This window comes from Physeter macrocephalus, chromosome 4, assembly GCF_002837175.3.
Source record: "Physeter macrocephalus isolate SW-GA chromosome 4, ASM283717v5, whole genome shotgun sequence".
NCBI lineage: Eukaryota > Metazoa > Chordata > Mammalia > Artiodactyla > Physeteridae > Physeter > Physeter macrocephalus.
In genome coordinates, this window is record NC_041217.1 from 70,125,192 (window position 1) to 70,142,818 (window position 17,627).

At 38.4% G+C, this 17,627-nt stretch overlaps 1 protein-coding gene across 5 annotated transcripts in view; it reads left to right on the top strand.

The window, feature by feature from the left end:
- Window positions 1-17,627, top strand: part of LOC102990974 (gamma-interferon-inducible protein 16-like) — an 80,885-nt gene that overhangs the window by 55,854 nt on the left and 7,404 nt on the right. For 3 of the 5 annotated variants that reach the window (XM_024116231.3, XM_024116232.3, XM_007105201.3), the window contains 4 exons: window positions 282-449; window positions 4,697-4,894; window positions 7,618-8,037; window positions 9,510-9,701. In XM_024116231.3, the coding sequence (XP_023971999.1) occupies window positions 282-449; window positions 4,697-4,894; window positions 7,618-8,037; window positions 9,510-9,701 (978 nt within the window). The remainder of the gene's footprint in view (window positions 1-281; window positions 450-4,696; window positions 4,895-7,617; window positions 8,038-9,509; window positions 9,702-17,627) is intronic. The other 2 variants (XM_055084273.1, XM_007105203.3) reach the window with 2 other exon arrangements.

Here is a 17,627-nt window from a genome sequence, read left to right on the forward strand (position 1 = left end):
CTTCCTGCTTTGGCCAGTTTGCATCAGATGTAGGACCTGGATTCCATCCCAAACCAATGAAATTTCATCTGAGCTTTTAGTATTTGGAGAGTGAAATTTGTAATCCTAGTTGAGATAGGAGAAGGATAGGTAATACAGGTATCTGTATATGTGCTATTATTTCAGAAAAAAATGGAAAACTTAAGACTCTACATGAAAAAAGAGAAAAGAAATGATGTTGTGTTCTATGTGATTTTGAAAATCATTATCAAGAACTAAGGAAAAAATCTTTTTTTCTCGAGAAAAAAAATGACATAGCCACCAAAATTAAGAACTTAAAAAGGAAGACTGTATCTCAGAAACAGAGTCAGCTTCCAGGAACTTCAGCAACCAGCACATGCCCAACTGGGAGCAGTTGGCCAGTGAAATCTATACCTCCACCAACTCCATCCAGCAGTTTCTCAGTCAAGGTACCTGCTCCCTGCTCCCATTCCTTGTACCTCCTACAACATAAGTACAAGAATTATCATAATCTCATTTCCCACAATTTATCATTTATTTATTTAATATAATCACTCATTCATATTTCCTTGTATGTTTTGTGATCCCACTCTATTCTAACTCCTTGGCTATTTACAAAGCATGTATTTATGAAATAATCTCTAATTTTGAGAGGGTTACACTCTTGTGTTGAATAGAAAGAGGGGAAGGTGACCAGACAAGTCAAGATGAATGTGTGTTCACCCTTACATTCCACTTTCCTTGGTCCTACTCCCCTTTGTTCACTGACCACATGATAGGGTTTATTTTCAAAGTTCTGTGCTCCTTCCCATGTCAGATGTTTTGACACGGATTGCTTTCTTTGTTTGGAATCACTTGTCCTGATTTACCACTGGTTCAGGTGTCTTCACCTTTCAGGTGCAAACCTGAATCTCTTCCTCATACAAGTCCTCACTGTTACCCACCTCCCAGAATACATTAGGTATTCCTCTTTTCTTTTTAAATAAATTTATTTATTTATCTATTTTTTTAATTTATCTATTTATTCATTTATCTATCTATTTATCTATTTATTTTTGGCTGTGTTGGGTCTTTGTTGCGGTGAGTGGGGGCTACTCTTCATTGTGGTGTGTGGGCTTCTCATTGCAGTGGCTTCTCTTGTTGCAGAGCATGGGCTCTAGGCATGCAGACTTCAGTAGTTGTGACTCGCGGGCTCAGTAGTTGCAGCTTGCAGGCTCTAGAGCGCAGGCTCAGTAGTTGTGGTGCATGGACTAAGTTGCTCTGTGGCATGGGGGATATTCCTGGACCAGGGCTCGAACCCGTGTCCCCTGCATTGGCAGGCAGATTCTTAACGGCTGTGCCACCAGGGAAGTCCTAGGTATTCCTCTTGTTTGCTTTCAAAGATCCGTTTCCTTTTCCTTTTTAGCACTTATCACAACTGTAATAAATGTACATTTTTCTTTGTTACTATACTATAACATCAGTTATAAGGTACCTGTCAACTGAAGAAAAATGCACAACCTAAAAGTTGAGAGTTATGTTTTATTTGGAAGACAATATGAGGACTAAAGCGGGGGACACAGAATCTCAGATAGCTCTGAGAGACTGCTCTGAAGAAGCAAGGGGGGAGCCAGGATGTACAGGAGGTTTTGCAACAAAGACCAAGTAGTTGGAACATCAAAATATTACTGTTAATAAAGAAAGCCAGATATCTCAAGTTAAGAAATTTGGCACTTTTCTATGTATAGGAAGATGCAAGAGTCTGAACTCACTGAAATCATTCCTTTGCTATGAATCTCAGCTATCTGGGGCCAGTCTCCTGTGCTTTCTCATGCTGAGTTTCCTCAAGGTGCACCATCAGGGTTGGCTGCAGCAGTTGACTGCTAGATGGCGGGCATCCTGTTTCTATCCTGAGTTCTCTCAGGGCTTACCGTCGGGGCAGCTGTAATGTGATGGCTTGATGGCTGCAGCATCCTCAGTTTACTGATGTGGCAGGCCATAGTTTTCATTCACAGTGCCCTTTCCCAGCAAAGACCAGATGAGAATGGAAAAGTGAGTACACACACATGTGTATCAGCTCCTATTCTAGCCTGCCTTTGTTCTGCCCTGATATGACCCCTGTGCTTATCATCACACTGGGATGCAATGCCTATTTCTGCAGCAAATAAGCACGTGACTGAGGAATAGGCAAAAGCAGTATTTAAATCACTATTCTCTAAAATAGTTTGTCACCCAAGTTCCAAGCTGCTGAGGCTGAAGCCCCCTATGCAAATCCATGCATACCAGTTGAAGACAGATTTCTTCTGACAAGATTTTTCAAGTTTTGTTATTGTTTTTATTACTGTTACCTCCAATAATTAATAATTCCTCACATAGTCTCTCTTTGTTTTATTTATGGGATGGAGCTAGTAATCTGTGCCTGTTTGCCTCTAGGTCCAGCTGGCCTTGTTCTAGTCATTGAAACCTCAGGCTCACTGTCTCTCTGCTATGACAATGACTTATGTGGACATCTCTAGACAACCCTATTTTTCTTTTTTTTTTTTTTTAACATCTTTTTTGGAGCATAATTGCTTTACAATGTGTGTTAGTTTCTGCTGTGTAACAAAGTGAGTCAGCTATGTGTATACATATATCCCCATATCCCCTCCCTTTTGCAAGACAAGCCTATTTTTCTATGCATACAGGCTTAGAATTGACACTTTCTAAGGTCCCATCTGCCTAAACTTGTGACATAGTCATTTCTACTTTCATAAGAATCATTCTGCTACCCCTAAAACTCCTTGGAGCACAGGAATCCCAGGCAGGCTCATCTGTCCTTTTGGCCTCCTACACCTAAACACACCATTCAGTCATTTCTTCTTTGGGGTCTAGCCACCTCTGTAGGAGACCTGGCACAAAGAGGATCTGACCCATTCTGTCTTTGATTTATCAGGGGAAAGAGCAGGAAAGCCATGCTCTTCTTCATCATGGGGTCTCCCAACTATTTTCTTTGTAATATAGGCTCTGTTTGGGATTCAAAAACAGAAGCAGACCAATATTTTCTCTGATTCCTGCTGCTATGTCTCCCCAGTAGCAAACAGCACACATTGGCATGATTCAAGAACAGGGTAGAGTGGTGAAGGAAATAAGCCAAGGGAAAAAAATCAATTATTATTTTTAAATATTATCCAGCCATAAAGTATGTTTTAGGGACCTAAATCCTACTGTTATGATGGAAGTTTTTGGTTTAACCAATTGTAAAAAATGATCAAGATGCTCTTGTCAATGAGATTGAATTACTAAATGTAGCAGAAATGAATAGAGAAGCTTCTTTAATCAAGTGCTTCCCATACCACCTCTATATTGGGTTTCCATCATTAAGCATGAAACATCTGTGGATCAGAGCAAAAATAGAAAGCCCTGTGTCTACTGTAAAATAATAATGTAGTGATATTTCTAGGTAATGAGCATTTAATGGTGCTAGACTCTAAAACCTGTGTTCTTTGTGTACATTATCTCATTTGTTCTTTATAATGTCACACGAGGATGCTATTGTTAATCCCATTTTACATATGAGAAAACTGAAGTTCTTAGAGGTTAGAAATCTTCTCCAAGGTCATGCAGAAAGTGAATGTTAGAGCCAGGATTCAAATCTAGCCTAACTGAATTCTAAAACTTGAGCATTTAATTGCATATATTGTAGTATAGATGCTACAATATCTGAAATTTATTTGTAAAAATTTATGTCAGATAGTGTTATATCTCAGATTTGTTTCCATTGCCCAGGCTCTTAAGCCTTCTAATGAGGAATGAAGTGACAAGGAAGGTCAGAGGGTATTCTAATCAAGTAGCTGCATGCCAGAGACAGGCATTTTAAGCAGCTCCCTCATCTACAATTTTGTCAACAACTGATACTTTATGGATTGGTTAAATGAATGCTAGAAGTGGTAAGAACTGTGGCAATTCTATACTGCAGAATGTTAGAAATGGTCTTTCATCAGTGAAACCAAATATAGTCAAAATAGATGATTTTACAGACACTTCCTGCCCTGGCTTAAACAATTACAAAAATCCATGTACTGAGAATGCCCTGGGTGAAATTGCAAATGGGTCTGTTTATTGCTGAGAACTACGAAAGATTTGGTTGCTTGATAGAGACTAGGTAGATAGCAGAATCCTGCCTCTGGAATTATGAATTTGAGACAATGTCTCTGGTATGCTGATAAACAAAGCATTCAAATGGATGCAGACCTGGGTTTCCTGGATTTGAAGGGTAGATGATAGAAACCGATCTGCTTATTTGGTAAATATATAAGGTAATGAAGACTTAGTTAATAAAATGTCCATAAGTACAGCCAACATTGTTCAGAGATGTGCTTCCATTATAACCTGGTAGAGTTTTCTACTAATAAATTACTCCAAGTGTTGTCTTGGTGAAGTTAATACAGACCAGTTTGCAGCAGAGGTAGAGCCAGAATTCCAAAACAGACTGATGAAATTTTGATCACCTGAGTTTTTAACATTTGCAGAGAGAAGTTTGCAATCCTGGTTGGACTCCAAGCTGGGGAGGTCTTGAGGGTATCTGAAGATGTACTATTATTCCAGAGCAAATTGTCAGAGTGAAGATCCTGTGGTGTGTGTGTGTGTGAGAGAGAGAGACAGACAGATAGAGACAGAGAGAGATAGAGGGTAAGAGAGAAATGTTATGGTCCATCTGATATTGAAAACCATTAACCAGGAAGAAGAAAATACATATTTTTTGATTCAAAAAATAGAAGACACAACCAATAAAACACTTGACTCGAAGAAAATGAAACTACACCTGGAGCAGAGTCAGCTTCCACAGTGTGCAAACCCCAGCATGATCCCAAATGAGAGCTGCCTTCAGACTCCTCAGATGCTGCCACCAACCTCATCCAGCAGTTCCTCAACCAAGGTACCAGATTCCTGTTTTCAGTATTTTCCCTCCCTACAACATAATGACAGCGTTCTCTAGAACCATAAAGGAACTTCACATTAATCCCCTACAACATACAATTCTTTATTAATTAGATCACACGTGTTGTTATTGAGTGTGTATTTTGAGATCCTACCTACATTCAAATTCGGACTCTTATTATGCTGCCCTTTGCATTAGGATATTCTACGACCTAGTGTGCACATACATCATTCCTCTTCAGTCATGGGTATAACTAGTAATTTGTTTGTTTAATTTTATTTCTGTGTTTCTCTCAATACACCATGAGCGAGAGAGCTTCGGGTGCAATAAGGTGGAGAAATACAGAAACAAACAAAGCACTATCACCAATTCTTTCTCTTTTTTTATATTATGGAAGTAATATCATTTAAGAAATTTAGGAAATGCAGATAATAGACAAAAATAATTAATTTTAACTATCTGAAATCTCCCTTCTATCAAATGCCATATTTTGGTAAACAGTCTTTCTGATTTTACCTTTTGTTATGTATATACAAAGAATATCAATTTGTCCCAGGTTGATCACATTACACATATTTTTCTATAATTCAGGTTTTTTCTTTCACCTGCTATATCTTGAAGTGCTACTTAATTCAAGAAGTATAGATTTAAATTATTATTTTAACATGAGAATAACTGCATTTTAAAATTTTTATAAATTTAAAAATAATCCTTTACTATTTGACTTTAGGCTATTTCCAGTATTCCCTATACACACAGTGAACATAATAAGAACATGTGTCCATCAGGTCTTCTTTCATGACCCTGAGTATAGATACATAATTTCTTCCTTAAGTCCTGTGCACTTCTTGTCAAGGTGCTGCTGTTGTTACTAGTATGAGATTTGTTGTTACTGGTTAACTTGGTCTGGGAATGAGCATTCGGATGTGGGAAGAGAATAACTGCATTTTTAAATTTTTATAAATTTAAAAATAATCCTTTACTATTTGACTTTAGGCTATTTCCAGTATTCCCTATACACACAGTGAACATAATAAGAACATGTGTCCATCAGGTCTTCTTTCATGACCCTGAGTATAGATACATAATTTCTTCCTTAAGTCCTGTGCACTTCTTGTCAAGGTGCTGCTGTTGTTACTAGTATGAGATTTGTTGTTACTGGTTAACTTGGTCTGGGAATGAGCATTCGGATGTGGGGAGAATTGGCCACAGTGATGAGAAATCAGAGTTAAGCCCCATGACCCCCAGGCTGTGGCCTATATAACAGTACAAGTCAGACCACATGGAGCACTGCTGGTCTGTGGAGGCAGCTGGCCTGTCTCTATGAACTGGTCCCTAGAACTCCCATGGCCCCCCCTTGCCTTCACACTTCTTCTTATAGATCAGTAGCCTCCCCTCCAACTCAAACTGCTCTCCTGAAACTCAGAAATGTTGCAGGCACTGGGTAGACAGGGGGCCATAGAAAAGTCCCCTGACACCTGACTTCTCCTTTGGCATTCTTCTCCTAAGGGTCTTGCCATTATTCTAACAGGGGTGTGTAGAGGAGGAAAAGCAATTTCCCCTCTACCCTTCTGAGTTCTTGGCTGAGACCCCTGTATTAAAGCAAAGATTGTCAAGAAAAAGCTAGCAGAAGTTTATTAACAGGTATACCTCATCTATACATAGAAGAGACCCGGGAAGAATGAGTAACTCCCTGAGGTGGCCTAAGCCACCAGCTTAAATACCATCTTTAGTGAAGACAGAAGAAAGAAAAGTGTGGGGAGGCCAGTTATGTGGAGGTTACCAGGAAAAGCAGGAAAAACAAGGGTGATGTTTGTTACGCAAATTTAAGTCAGTTTCTCCTCTGGTGATAGTATTCTCTTGAGATTTAGAGTCCTCCTTCTCTTCCTAGTACACAGCGGGCAGACGCCCTTAGAAATGGAGATTTAATTTATAAATACACATTTCCCTTACAAAAGGGCAACTTTCTTTCTGGTTTTAGAGCTTCCTCTATGTATGTTGTTTTTCAAAATAATCAGCTTAAGATAATCCTGTGGCAAAGAAACATATTTTGGGGTGGCTGATTCTGCTACTCTTCAAAACATCCTTTATCCAGGACATTTCCAAATTCAGGAAGTTCATGGGATTTTTTCCAGTGGCTGTCTACTAACCCTTTTTCAACATAACACTGCTTTCCTGAAAAGGGACTTTCTAATTTGGGTCTTTGAATTGCCACATCTACTGGGATGAGAGCAATGGATTCTGACTGGAGCCATTCCCTACTCTCAGTGCTATCAAGGGCAATTTATTTTCATCCAAATTTGTATCTTATCTTGCACACTGAAATGAGTTGATGGGATAATTTAAGATGATTTTTTCATCCTCATCTCCACTAGAAATCACTACACAACAGCATTGCTATTGCCCACTGTCTCTGTACTCTACATAGCTCTTCCTGGGAGAAATAGTTCTTCCCTTGAGTTAATGCCTTTTAAAGAAAAGTATTCTTCTTACCACACTCATAAAACAATGAAAAAGAAGAAAAATCACTGTTTAAATCATCTCCATACATTCCATTAGATTATTTATACCATGTCAGTGATCTTTGTCTAGGTTTTTTTTTTCCCAACTCCACCTAATTATGTTCTTTGCTGAGGTCAACATTTAGCCGTAGTTGATTCTCATTAGAGAGTGAATCCTTTTCTTAATTGTGCCTGTTTTCGGTATATACTTCTATGTAGAAACCAAGATTGATGGCTGTACCTAAAGAAGCTTCCAGAGAGGAGGGCTTCCAGAGGGGGCCCAAAGAAGTGATGGTGCTGAAAGCAACGGAACCATTTACATATGATGTCAGAGAAAGCGAGAGGAAGATGTTTCATGCCACAGTGGCTACTGAGAGCCAGTTCTTCCAAGTGAAGGTTTATCATGTTGACCTGAAGGAGAAGTTCATCCCAAAGAAAATCATTGCCATATCAGATTATTTTGGCCGCAGTGGGTTCCTGGAGGTGTTCAATGCCTCATCTGTGTCTGATGTTAACCCTGACCGAAAGATGGAGATCTCTAAAAGCCTGATTCAAAGGGCAAATGCAACTCCTAAAATCAGTCATCTTTACTCGCAAGCTCTAGGAACATTTGTGAATGGGGTGTTTCTGGTGTATAAGGTAAGCCCACACCATTGTTTTGCAATATTTCTTCTGCAACCCCGGAACGTAAAAGTCTTAGCTGCTGAATGAATTTGGTTAACTTCATAAACAAAGGAACTCAAAGCCCCCCTGACCAGGGATAGCTGGGTGCCATCTTCCCACTTCAGAATATAAGATAGACAATCTCTTAACATTCTTCTTCCCAAGGTAACAGCATGCAAGTCCTTCAGAAATCATGGCATTTTAACAGCTGTGCTAATCCATTCATAGCCACCCTGAGCCAGTAAAGGGCAGAGTTTATATCTATATATATATATAGATACATACAAATCTATATCCATCTATATATATTTGTATATATAGATATATAGAGAGTGCTGGGGGGGAAAGAGAGAGAGCTCTCCTTATGGTTTTGTTTCTTTGAGTTCTGCCTCACCTGTTTCAGTGACAGCTTAACTTAATTGTGAATAAAGAGCTGCCCTTCCAAGCTTGGATTTCAACTGTGACAACTAGAGTCAGAAATCAATAGACTACTTTGCCCTAGAATCAGCTCTTATCCACAGTTAGCTAAGATTCTGATAATCTGACCTCTAAAGTGCTCTCACTTCTTCACATTCATTCATCAAAAAATTGTTGAGCAAAAAACCTTGGCATTAACTAATAAGAGAAATACGGATGTTGAAAACACTAGAAAAATCAAGTCGTTTCATTCCACAACATATTAATATGGGCAATAAAATGCAGAATTTTGCTGAATTCTTAGAATTAGGGTAGGTATTTCAGTCCCAACACATCATAGAAATACTAAGGTTAGCTGACCTAACTGTTATGTGAAGTATTGTTTCATATTCCATTATATATGTCTTCTAGGGTGGCTCTTTACCTCTCCCCCTGTTGTTTTCCATATACTCTAAGTGACTGTGCACACATGTGCATTTGTAGAATTAATGAGTAAAGTAAGTAATATAGAAATTAGAACAATGGAAGTAGATGATCTAGATTCAAGATTGGGCAGATTAGGGAAGAATGAATAAATAGAGAAGAGAGAGGAAAGAATTACATATTGAAATAATAATCTGCTTAAGGAGGACTTGCAACCATCTTTTTGAGACTCATAATAAGACATGAATGGCCTTTGTTCTCAGGGAGATCCAAAGAAACCTGTGAAGCTTATCAGACCACACTATATCCAAGTTTCTTAAGAAATCTCAGCTATTCTGAGATGGGAGCAGGAAAAATTAGGAAAGTAATCCAGTTTTCTAGAAGAACCCAGCACACAAAGACTTAAAGGAAGGAATGATAGAAAGAGAATTTAAATGGGAGGATAAACTGAACAAGATATCTAACACTATTTGGTACCTGTAATTCTGGACCTCCAGCTCATATTAACTGGTCTGAGACAACAGTTTCCACTAACGCCCTATATTTTTCAAAGTTGTGGAAATTCCTGATCCAGTTCTCAGAAGAAGGATGCTAATTTTCTTTTGCAGAAATTGGTGTATAATGAATGCATATATTATGAAGTACGAGATAATACAGGAGTGATGGAAGTCCTTGTTTATGGACAACGACTGACCAGAATCAACTGTGAGATAGGCGATAGACTTAAACTCATCTGCTTTGAATTGGCATTAAGTGGGGATAAGAGGCAGCTGAGATCCATAATTCACAGTTTCATCAAGGTGAGATCTTCTGGGGGGTCATTATTGTTCCAAAGTAGAAGTCTTTAAGAAAGCTAGACTGCTGTTACTATGGAGAGTCCAGCAGGTGGAACGAGAACTAATTTTTGCCATTTAGTGGGTGTAAAGTTTCTTTTCATTATTCCTTTTTTAATGATATTTTTAAATTTAATTTTTTATATTGAAGTACAGTTAATTTACAATGTTTTCTTAGTTTCAAGTGTACAACAAAGGGGATCAGTTTTACACACACACACACACATACACACACATATATATATTCATTTTCAGATTCTTTTCCATTATAGGTTATTACAAGATATTGAGTATAGTTCTCTGTGCTATACAGTAGGTCCTCGTTTACCTATTTTATAGATAATAATGTGCATATGTGAATCCCAAACTCCTAATTTACTTCCGCTTCTCCCACTACTATCCTCTTTGGTAACCATAAGTTTGTTTTCTATGTCTGTCAGTCTATTTCTGTTTTGTAAATAAGTTCATTTGTATCATTTTTTTAGATTCCACATATAAATAATAACATATGATAGTTGTCTTTCTCTGACTACTTCACTTAGTATGATAATCTCTAGGTCCATCCATGTTGCTGCAAATGGCATTATTTCATTCTTTTTATGGCTGAGTAGTATTCCATTGTATATATATACCACATCTTCTTTATCCATTCGTCAATGGACATTTAGGTTGGTTCCGTGTACTGGCTATTGTAAATAGTACTGCAATGAACATTGTGGTACATGTCTCTTTTTGAATTATGGTTTTCTCAGGGCATATGCCCAGTAGTGGGATTGCTTGGTCATATGGTAACTCTATTTTTAGCTTTTTAAGGAACCTCCATACTGTTCTCCATAGTGGCTGCGCCAATTTACATACCCAACAACAGTGTAGGAAGGTTTCTTTTTCTCCACACCCTCTCCAGCATTTGTTACTTTTAGCTTTTTTTTTCTTTACATTATCTCATTTAATCCACATAGTATCTTTTTATAAATATATTTTTATAGGAGTATAATTGCTTTACAATACTGTGTTAGTTTCTATTGTATACCATAGTGAATCAGTCATATGCATATATGTCCTTCCCTCTTGAGCCTCCCTCCCAACCACCCTATCCCACCCCTCTAGGTCATCATCCTCTTTTCCATAGTGGTTGTATCAATTTACATTCTCACCAAGAGTGCAGCAGGGTTTCCTTTTCCCCACACCCTTTCCAGCATTTATTGTTTCTAGATTTTTTTGATAATGGCCATTCTGACCAGCGTGAGGTGATACCTCATTGTAGTTTTGATTTGCATTTCTCTAATAATTAGTGATGTTGAGCATCTTTTCATGTGCCTCTTGGCCATCTGTATGTCTTACTTGGTGAATGTAAGATTGGTGAAATGTCAGTTTAGGTATTCTGCCCAATTTTTAATTGGATTGCTTTTTTTTTTATATTGAGCTCCATGAGCTGTTTGCATATTTTGGAGATTAATCCTTTGTCTGTTGTTTCATTTGCAAATATTTTCTCCCATTCTGAGGGTTGTCTTTTTGTCTTGTTTATGGTTTCCTTTGCTGTGCAAAAGCTTTTAAGTTTAATTAAGTCCCATTTATTTATTTTTGTTTTTTTTCTATTACGCTAGGAGGTGGGACAAAAAAGATCTTGCTGTGGTTTATGTCAAAGAGTGTTTTTCCTATGTTTTCCTCTAAGAGTTTTATAGTGTCTGGTCTTACATTTATGTCTTTAATCCATTTGGAGTTTATTTTTGTGTATGGTGTTAGGTAGTGCTCTAATTTCATTCTTTTACATGTAGTTGTCCAGTTTTCCCAGCACCACTTATTGAAGAGGCTGTCTTTTCTCCATTGTATGTTCTTGTTTCCTTTGTTGTAAATTTGGTGACCATATGTGCGTGAGTTTATCTCTGGGCATTCTATCCTGTACCATTGATCTTTATTTCTGTTTTTGTGCCAGTACCATACTGTCTTGATTACTGTAGCTTTGTGGTATAGTTTGAAGTCAGGGAGCCTGATTCCTCCAACCCCATTTTTCTTTCTCAAGATTGCTTTGGCAATTCAGGGTCTTTTGTGTTCCTTACAACTTGCAAAACTTTTTGTTCTAATTCTGTGAAGAATGCCATTGGTAGTTTGATAGGGATTGCATTGAATCTGTAGATTGCTTTTGATTCTTCCAATCCAAGGACATGGTATATTTCTCCATCTGTTTATGTCATCTTTGATTTCTTTCATCAGTGTTTTATAGTTTTCTGAGTACAAGTCTTTCACCTCCTTAGGCAGGTTTATTCCTAGGTACTTTAGTCTTTCTGTTGCAATTGTAAATGGGATTGTTTCCTTAATTTCTCTTTCTGATTTTTCATTGTTGGTGTATAGGAATGCCAGAGATTTCTGTGCATTAATTTTGTATCCTGCAACCTTACCAAATTCATTGATTAGTTCTATTAATTTTCTGATGGCATCTTTAGGATTTTCTATATATAGCATCATGTCATCTGCAAACAGTGACAGTTTTACTTCTTTTCCAACTTGTATTCTTTTTCTTTCTTTTTCTTCTCTGATTGCCATGGCTAGGACTTCCAAAAATATGTTGAATAAGAGTGGCAAGAGTGGACATCCTTGTCTTGTTCCTGATCTTAGTGGAAATGGTTTCAGTTTTTCACCATTGAGTATGATGCTTGCTGTGGGTTTGTCATATATGGCCTTTATTATGTTGAGGTAGGTTCCCTCTATACCCATTTTCTGGAGGGTTTTTATCATAAAGGTGTTGAGTTTTGTCAAAAGCTTTTTCTGCATCTATTGAGATGTTCATATGGTTTTTATTCCTTAATTTGTTAATGTGGTGTATCACATTGATTGATTTGTGTATATTAAAGAATCCTTGCATCCCTGGGATGAATCACACTTGACTGTGGTGTATTATCCTTTTAATGTGTTGTTGTATTCTGTTTGCTAGTATTTTGTTCAGGATTTTTGCATCTATGTTCATCAGTGATATTGGTCTATAATTTTCTTTTTGGGGGATATCTTTTTCTGGTTTTGGTATCTGGGTGATAGTGGCTTTCTAGAATGAATTTGGGAGTGTTTCTCCCTCTGCAATTTTTAGAAGAGTTTGAGAAGGATCAGTGTTAGCTCTTCTCTAAACGTGTGATAGAATTCGCCTGTGAAACCGTCTGGTCCTGGACTTTTGTTTTTTGGAAGATTTTAAATTATGGTTTCAATTTCATTACTTGTGATAGGTCTGTTTATATTTTCTAATTCTTCCTGGTTCGGTCTTGGAAAATTGTACCTTTCCAAGAATTTGTCCATTTCTTCATGGCTGTCCATTTTATTGACATAAAATGTTTTGTAGTAGTCTCTTATATTCCTTTGTATTTCTGCAGTGTCAGTTGTGATTTCTCCTTTTTCATTTCTAATTTTATTGATTTGCATACTCTCCCTTTTTTTTCTTGATGAGTCTGGCTAAGGGTTTATCAATTTTGTCTATCTTCTCAAAGAACCAAGTTTTAGTTTTATTGATTCTTGCTATTGTTTTCTTCATTTCTATTTCATTTATTTCTGCTCTGATCTTTATGATTTCTTTCCTTCTAGGGATCCTCCCGGACCGGGGCGCGAACCCGGTTCCCCTGCATCGGCAGGCGGACGCGCAACCACGGCGCCACCAGGGAAGCCCCCATGTATTTTTAAATTTCTTCTTTGATTTCTTCAGTGGTCTCTTGGTTATTTAGTAGTGCACTGTTTAGCCTCCATGTATTTGTATTTTTTCAGTTTTTTTCCTGTAATTGATTTCCAATCTCATAGTGTTGTGGTCAGAAAAGGTGCTTGATATGATTTCAATTTTCTTAAATTTTCTGAGGCTTGATTTGTGTCCAAAGATGTTAGGTATCCTGGAGAATGTTTCAGGTGCACTTGAGAAGAAAGTGTATTCTGCCACTTTTGGGTGGAATGGTCTATAAATATCAATTAAATCTATCTGGTCTATTGTGTCATTTAAATCTTGTGTTTCCTTATTTATTTTCTGTTTGGATGATATGTCCATTGGTGTAAGTGTGGTGTTAAAGTCCCCTACTATTATTGTGTTACTGTCGATTTCTCCTTTCACGGTTGTTAGCATTTGCCTTATATATTGAGGTGCTCCTATGTTGGGTGCATAAACAATTATAATTGTTATATCTTCTTCTTGGATTGATCCTTTGATCATTATGTAGTGTCCTTCCTTATCTCATGGAACAGTCTTTATTTTAAAGTCTATTTTATCTGATATGAGTATTGCTACTCCAGCTTTCTTTTGATTTCCATTTTCATGGAATATCTTTTTCCATTCCTTCACTTTCAGTCTGTATGTGTCCCTAGGTCTTAAGTGGGTCTCTTGTAGACAGCATATATATGGGTCTTATTTTTGTATCCATTCAGCCAGTCTGTGTCTTTCGGTTGGGGCATTTAATACATTTACATTGAAAGTTATTATTGATATGTATGCTCCTATTACCATTTTAAAAATTGTTTTGTCTTTGTTTTTGTGGGTCTTTTTCTTCTCTTGTTTTTCCCACCTAGAGAAGTTTCTTTAGCATTTCTTGTAAAGCTGGTTTGGTGGTGCTGAATTCTTAGCTTTTGCTTGTCTGAAAAGCTTTTGATTTCTCGTTAAATCTGAATGAGCTCCTTGCTGGGTAGAGTAATATTGGTTGTAGGTTTTTCTCTTTCATCACTTTAAGTATATCCTGCCACTCCCTTCTGGCCAGCAGAATTTCTGCTGAAAAATCTGTGTATGGGGATTCCTTTGTATATTATCTTTGCTTTTCCCTTGCTGCTTTTAATATTTTTTCTTTGAATTTAATTTTTGTTAGTTTGATTAATATGTGTCTTGGTGTGTTTTTTTCCTAGGGTTTATCCTGTATAGGACTCTCTGTGCTTCCTGGACTTGGATGACTATTTCCTTTCCCATGTTAGGGAAGTTTTTGACTATAATCTCTTCAAATATTTTCTCAGACTCTTTCTTTTTCTCTTCTTCTTCTTCTGAGACCCCTATAATGCGAATGTTGGTCCATTTAGTGTTGTCCCAGAGGTCTCTGAGATAGTCTTCAATTCTTTCCTTTTTTTTTCCTTTATTTTCCTCAGCAGTTATTTCCGCCATTTTGTCTTCCAGCTCACTTATTTGTTCTTCTGCCTCAGTTATTCTGTTATTGATTCCTTCTAGTGTATTTTTCATTTCAGTTATTGTTTTGTTCATCTCTCTTTGTTTGTTCTTTATTTCTTCTAGATCTTTGTTAAACATTTCTTGTATTTTCTCAATCCGTGCCTCCATTCTATTTCCAAGATTCTGGATCTTCTTTGCTATCATTACTCTGAATTTTTTTTCAGGTAAATTGTGTATTTCCTCTTCATTTATTTGGTGTTGTAGGTTTTTTAACTTGCTTCTTCATCTGTGACATATTTTTTTGCCATCTCATTTTTTTTTTTTTTTTAATTAGTGGGATGGTGTTCCTGTCTTACTTGTGGTTTGGTCTGAGGCTTCCAAAACTGGAGTTTGTAGGCTGTTGGGTAGAGCTGGGTCTTGGTGCTGAGATGAGGACCTCTGTGAGACCTCAGTTTGATGAATATTCCCTGGGGTCTGAGATTCTCTGTTAGTCCAGTGGTTTGGACTTGGAAGTCCCACTGCAGGAGCTTCTGCCCGACCCCTGGCTCTTAAACCAAGATCCTGCAAGCCATGTGGGGTGGAAAAAAAAAAAAGAGAGAGAGAACAATAACAATGTAAAAAAAAAAAATTGAGAAGAGAAAATAACAATGTAAAAAAAAAAAAATTGGACTAGGAAACTAACAGATATGTTAGAAAGAACATAAAAATAAAAATATAAATGAATTATCAACTGGAAGGTACAACAGTACCACAATAGTAAAAAAGAGGAGGAGGGAAAAGAAAAAAAAAAAAGGAAAAAAAAGAAAAAATAGGTGGAAAAGGCCTTGACTGTGGAGGGTGGGGCCTAAGCAAGGGCGAGGTTTGGGCAGTGGGCAGGGCCTATGCTTAGGACCCACAGTGCTGGAAAAGGCTCTGGGAGCAGTGGGGGGTGGGGCCTAGGCTCAATGGAACAGAGGTCTCAGAGGGCAGGGGACCTCACCTGGGAGCCCAGCGGGCTTCCTGGGCTCGAGTGGGCGGGGCAAATGCCCTCCTCTCCTCTCCTGCTCCTCCCTCCCAGAGGGCCCCTCCTGCCTGCCTCTCCTGATCTCCCCAACCTCCCTCCTATGCCCCCAAGGACCCACATGGCCTGGAGGGGCCTTTGGAGGGCAGGCCATTGGCCTGGGAGCTCAGCAGGCTCCCTGGGCCCGAGTGGGTGGGGCAATCACCCTCCACTTCTCTCCAGTTCCTCCTCCCAGAGGGCCCCTCCCACCTGCCTCTGCTAATCTCCCTGTCCTCAGGGGCACCAATCCTGTCTGGCCTCCCCCTTCAGTCCCCCCACATCCTACCCATTCACTTCGGGGTTCCTCCATCTCCTTGGGCATCAGGGTCCTTCACCAGCAGCAGGCAGGCTCCCTAGTTGTGGGTAGATGGTAACTCGGTGTCTTCCCATACCGCCATCTTGACTCCACCCCCTTGTAGTCTTTTTAATGATTGCCATTCTGACTGGTGTGAGGTTACACTTCATTGTAGTTTTGATTTGCATTTCTCTAATAATTAGCAATATTGAGCATCTTTTTATGAGTTTGTTGGCCATTATATGTCTTCTTTAGAGAAATGTATATTTAGGTCCTCTGCCCATTTTTTTTTTTTTTTTTTTTTTTTTGTGGTACGCGGGTCTCACACTGTTGTGGCCTCTCCCGTTGCGGAGCACAGGCTCCGGACGCGCAGGCTCAGCGGCCATGGCTCACGGGCCCAGCCGCTCCGCGGCATGTGGGATCCTCCCAGACCGGGGCGCGAACCCGGTTCCCCTGCATCGGCAGGTGGACGCGCAACCACTGCGCCACCAGGGAAGCCCCCTCTGCCCATTTTTTGATTGGGCTTGTTATTTTGATATTAAGCTGTATGAGCTCTTTGTATATTTTGGAAATTAGTCCCTTGTTGGTAGCATCATTTGCAAGTATTTTCTCCTAGGCCATAGGTTGTCTTTTCGTTTTGTTTATGGTTTCCTTTGCTATGCAAAAGCTTTAAGTTTAATTAGGTCCCATTTGGTTATTTTTGTTTTCATGTCCATTACCCTAGGAGACTGATCCAAAAAAATATTGCTGCAATTTATTTCAAAGAGTGTTCTGCCTATGTTTGTGATAGGTGTTTTATAGTATCCAGTCTTACATTTAGGTCCTTAATCCATTCTGAGTTTATTTTTGTATATGGTGTTAGATAATGTTCTAATTTGATTCTTTCAGATGTAGCTGTCCAGTTTTCCCAGCACCACTTATTGAACAGACTGTCTTTTCTCCATTGTATATTCTTGCTTCCTTTGTCATCGATTAATTGACCATAAGTGTGTGGGTGTATTTCTGGGCTTTCTATCCTGTTCCATTGATCTATATGTCTGTTTTTATGGCAGTGCCATACTGTTTTGATTACTGTAGCTTTGTAGTAGTCTGAAGTCAGGGAGCGTGATTCCTCCAGCTCCGTTCATCTTTCTCAAGATTGTTTTGGCTATTTGGAGTCTTTTGTGTTTCTATACAAATTAAAAATTTTTTTTCCAGTTCTTTGAAAAATGCTATTGGTAATTTGATAGGGATTGCATCAAATCTGTTGATTGCCTTAGGTAGTATGGTCATTTTAACAATATTGATTCTTCCAATCCAAGAACATGATAAACCTTTCCATCTGTTTGTGTCATCTTCAGTTTCTTTCATCAGCATCTTATAGTTTTCATTTAAGGGTATTTTTAATCATATTGAAGAGAGAAACTTCAGAGAGGCTATCAAAGGATATGATATCTAAGCTAAATATTGTAG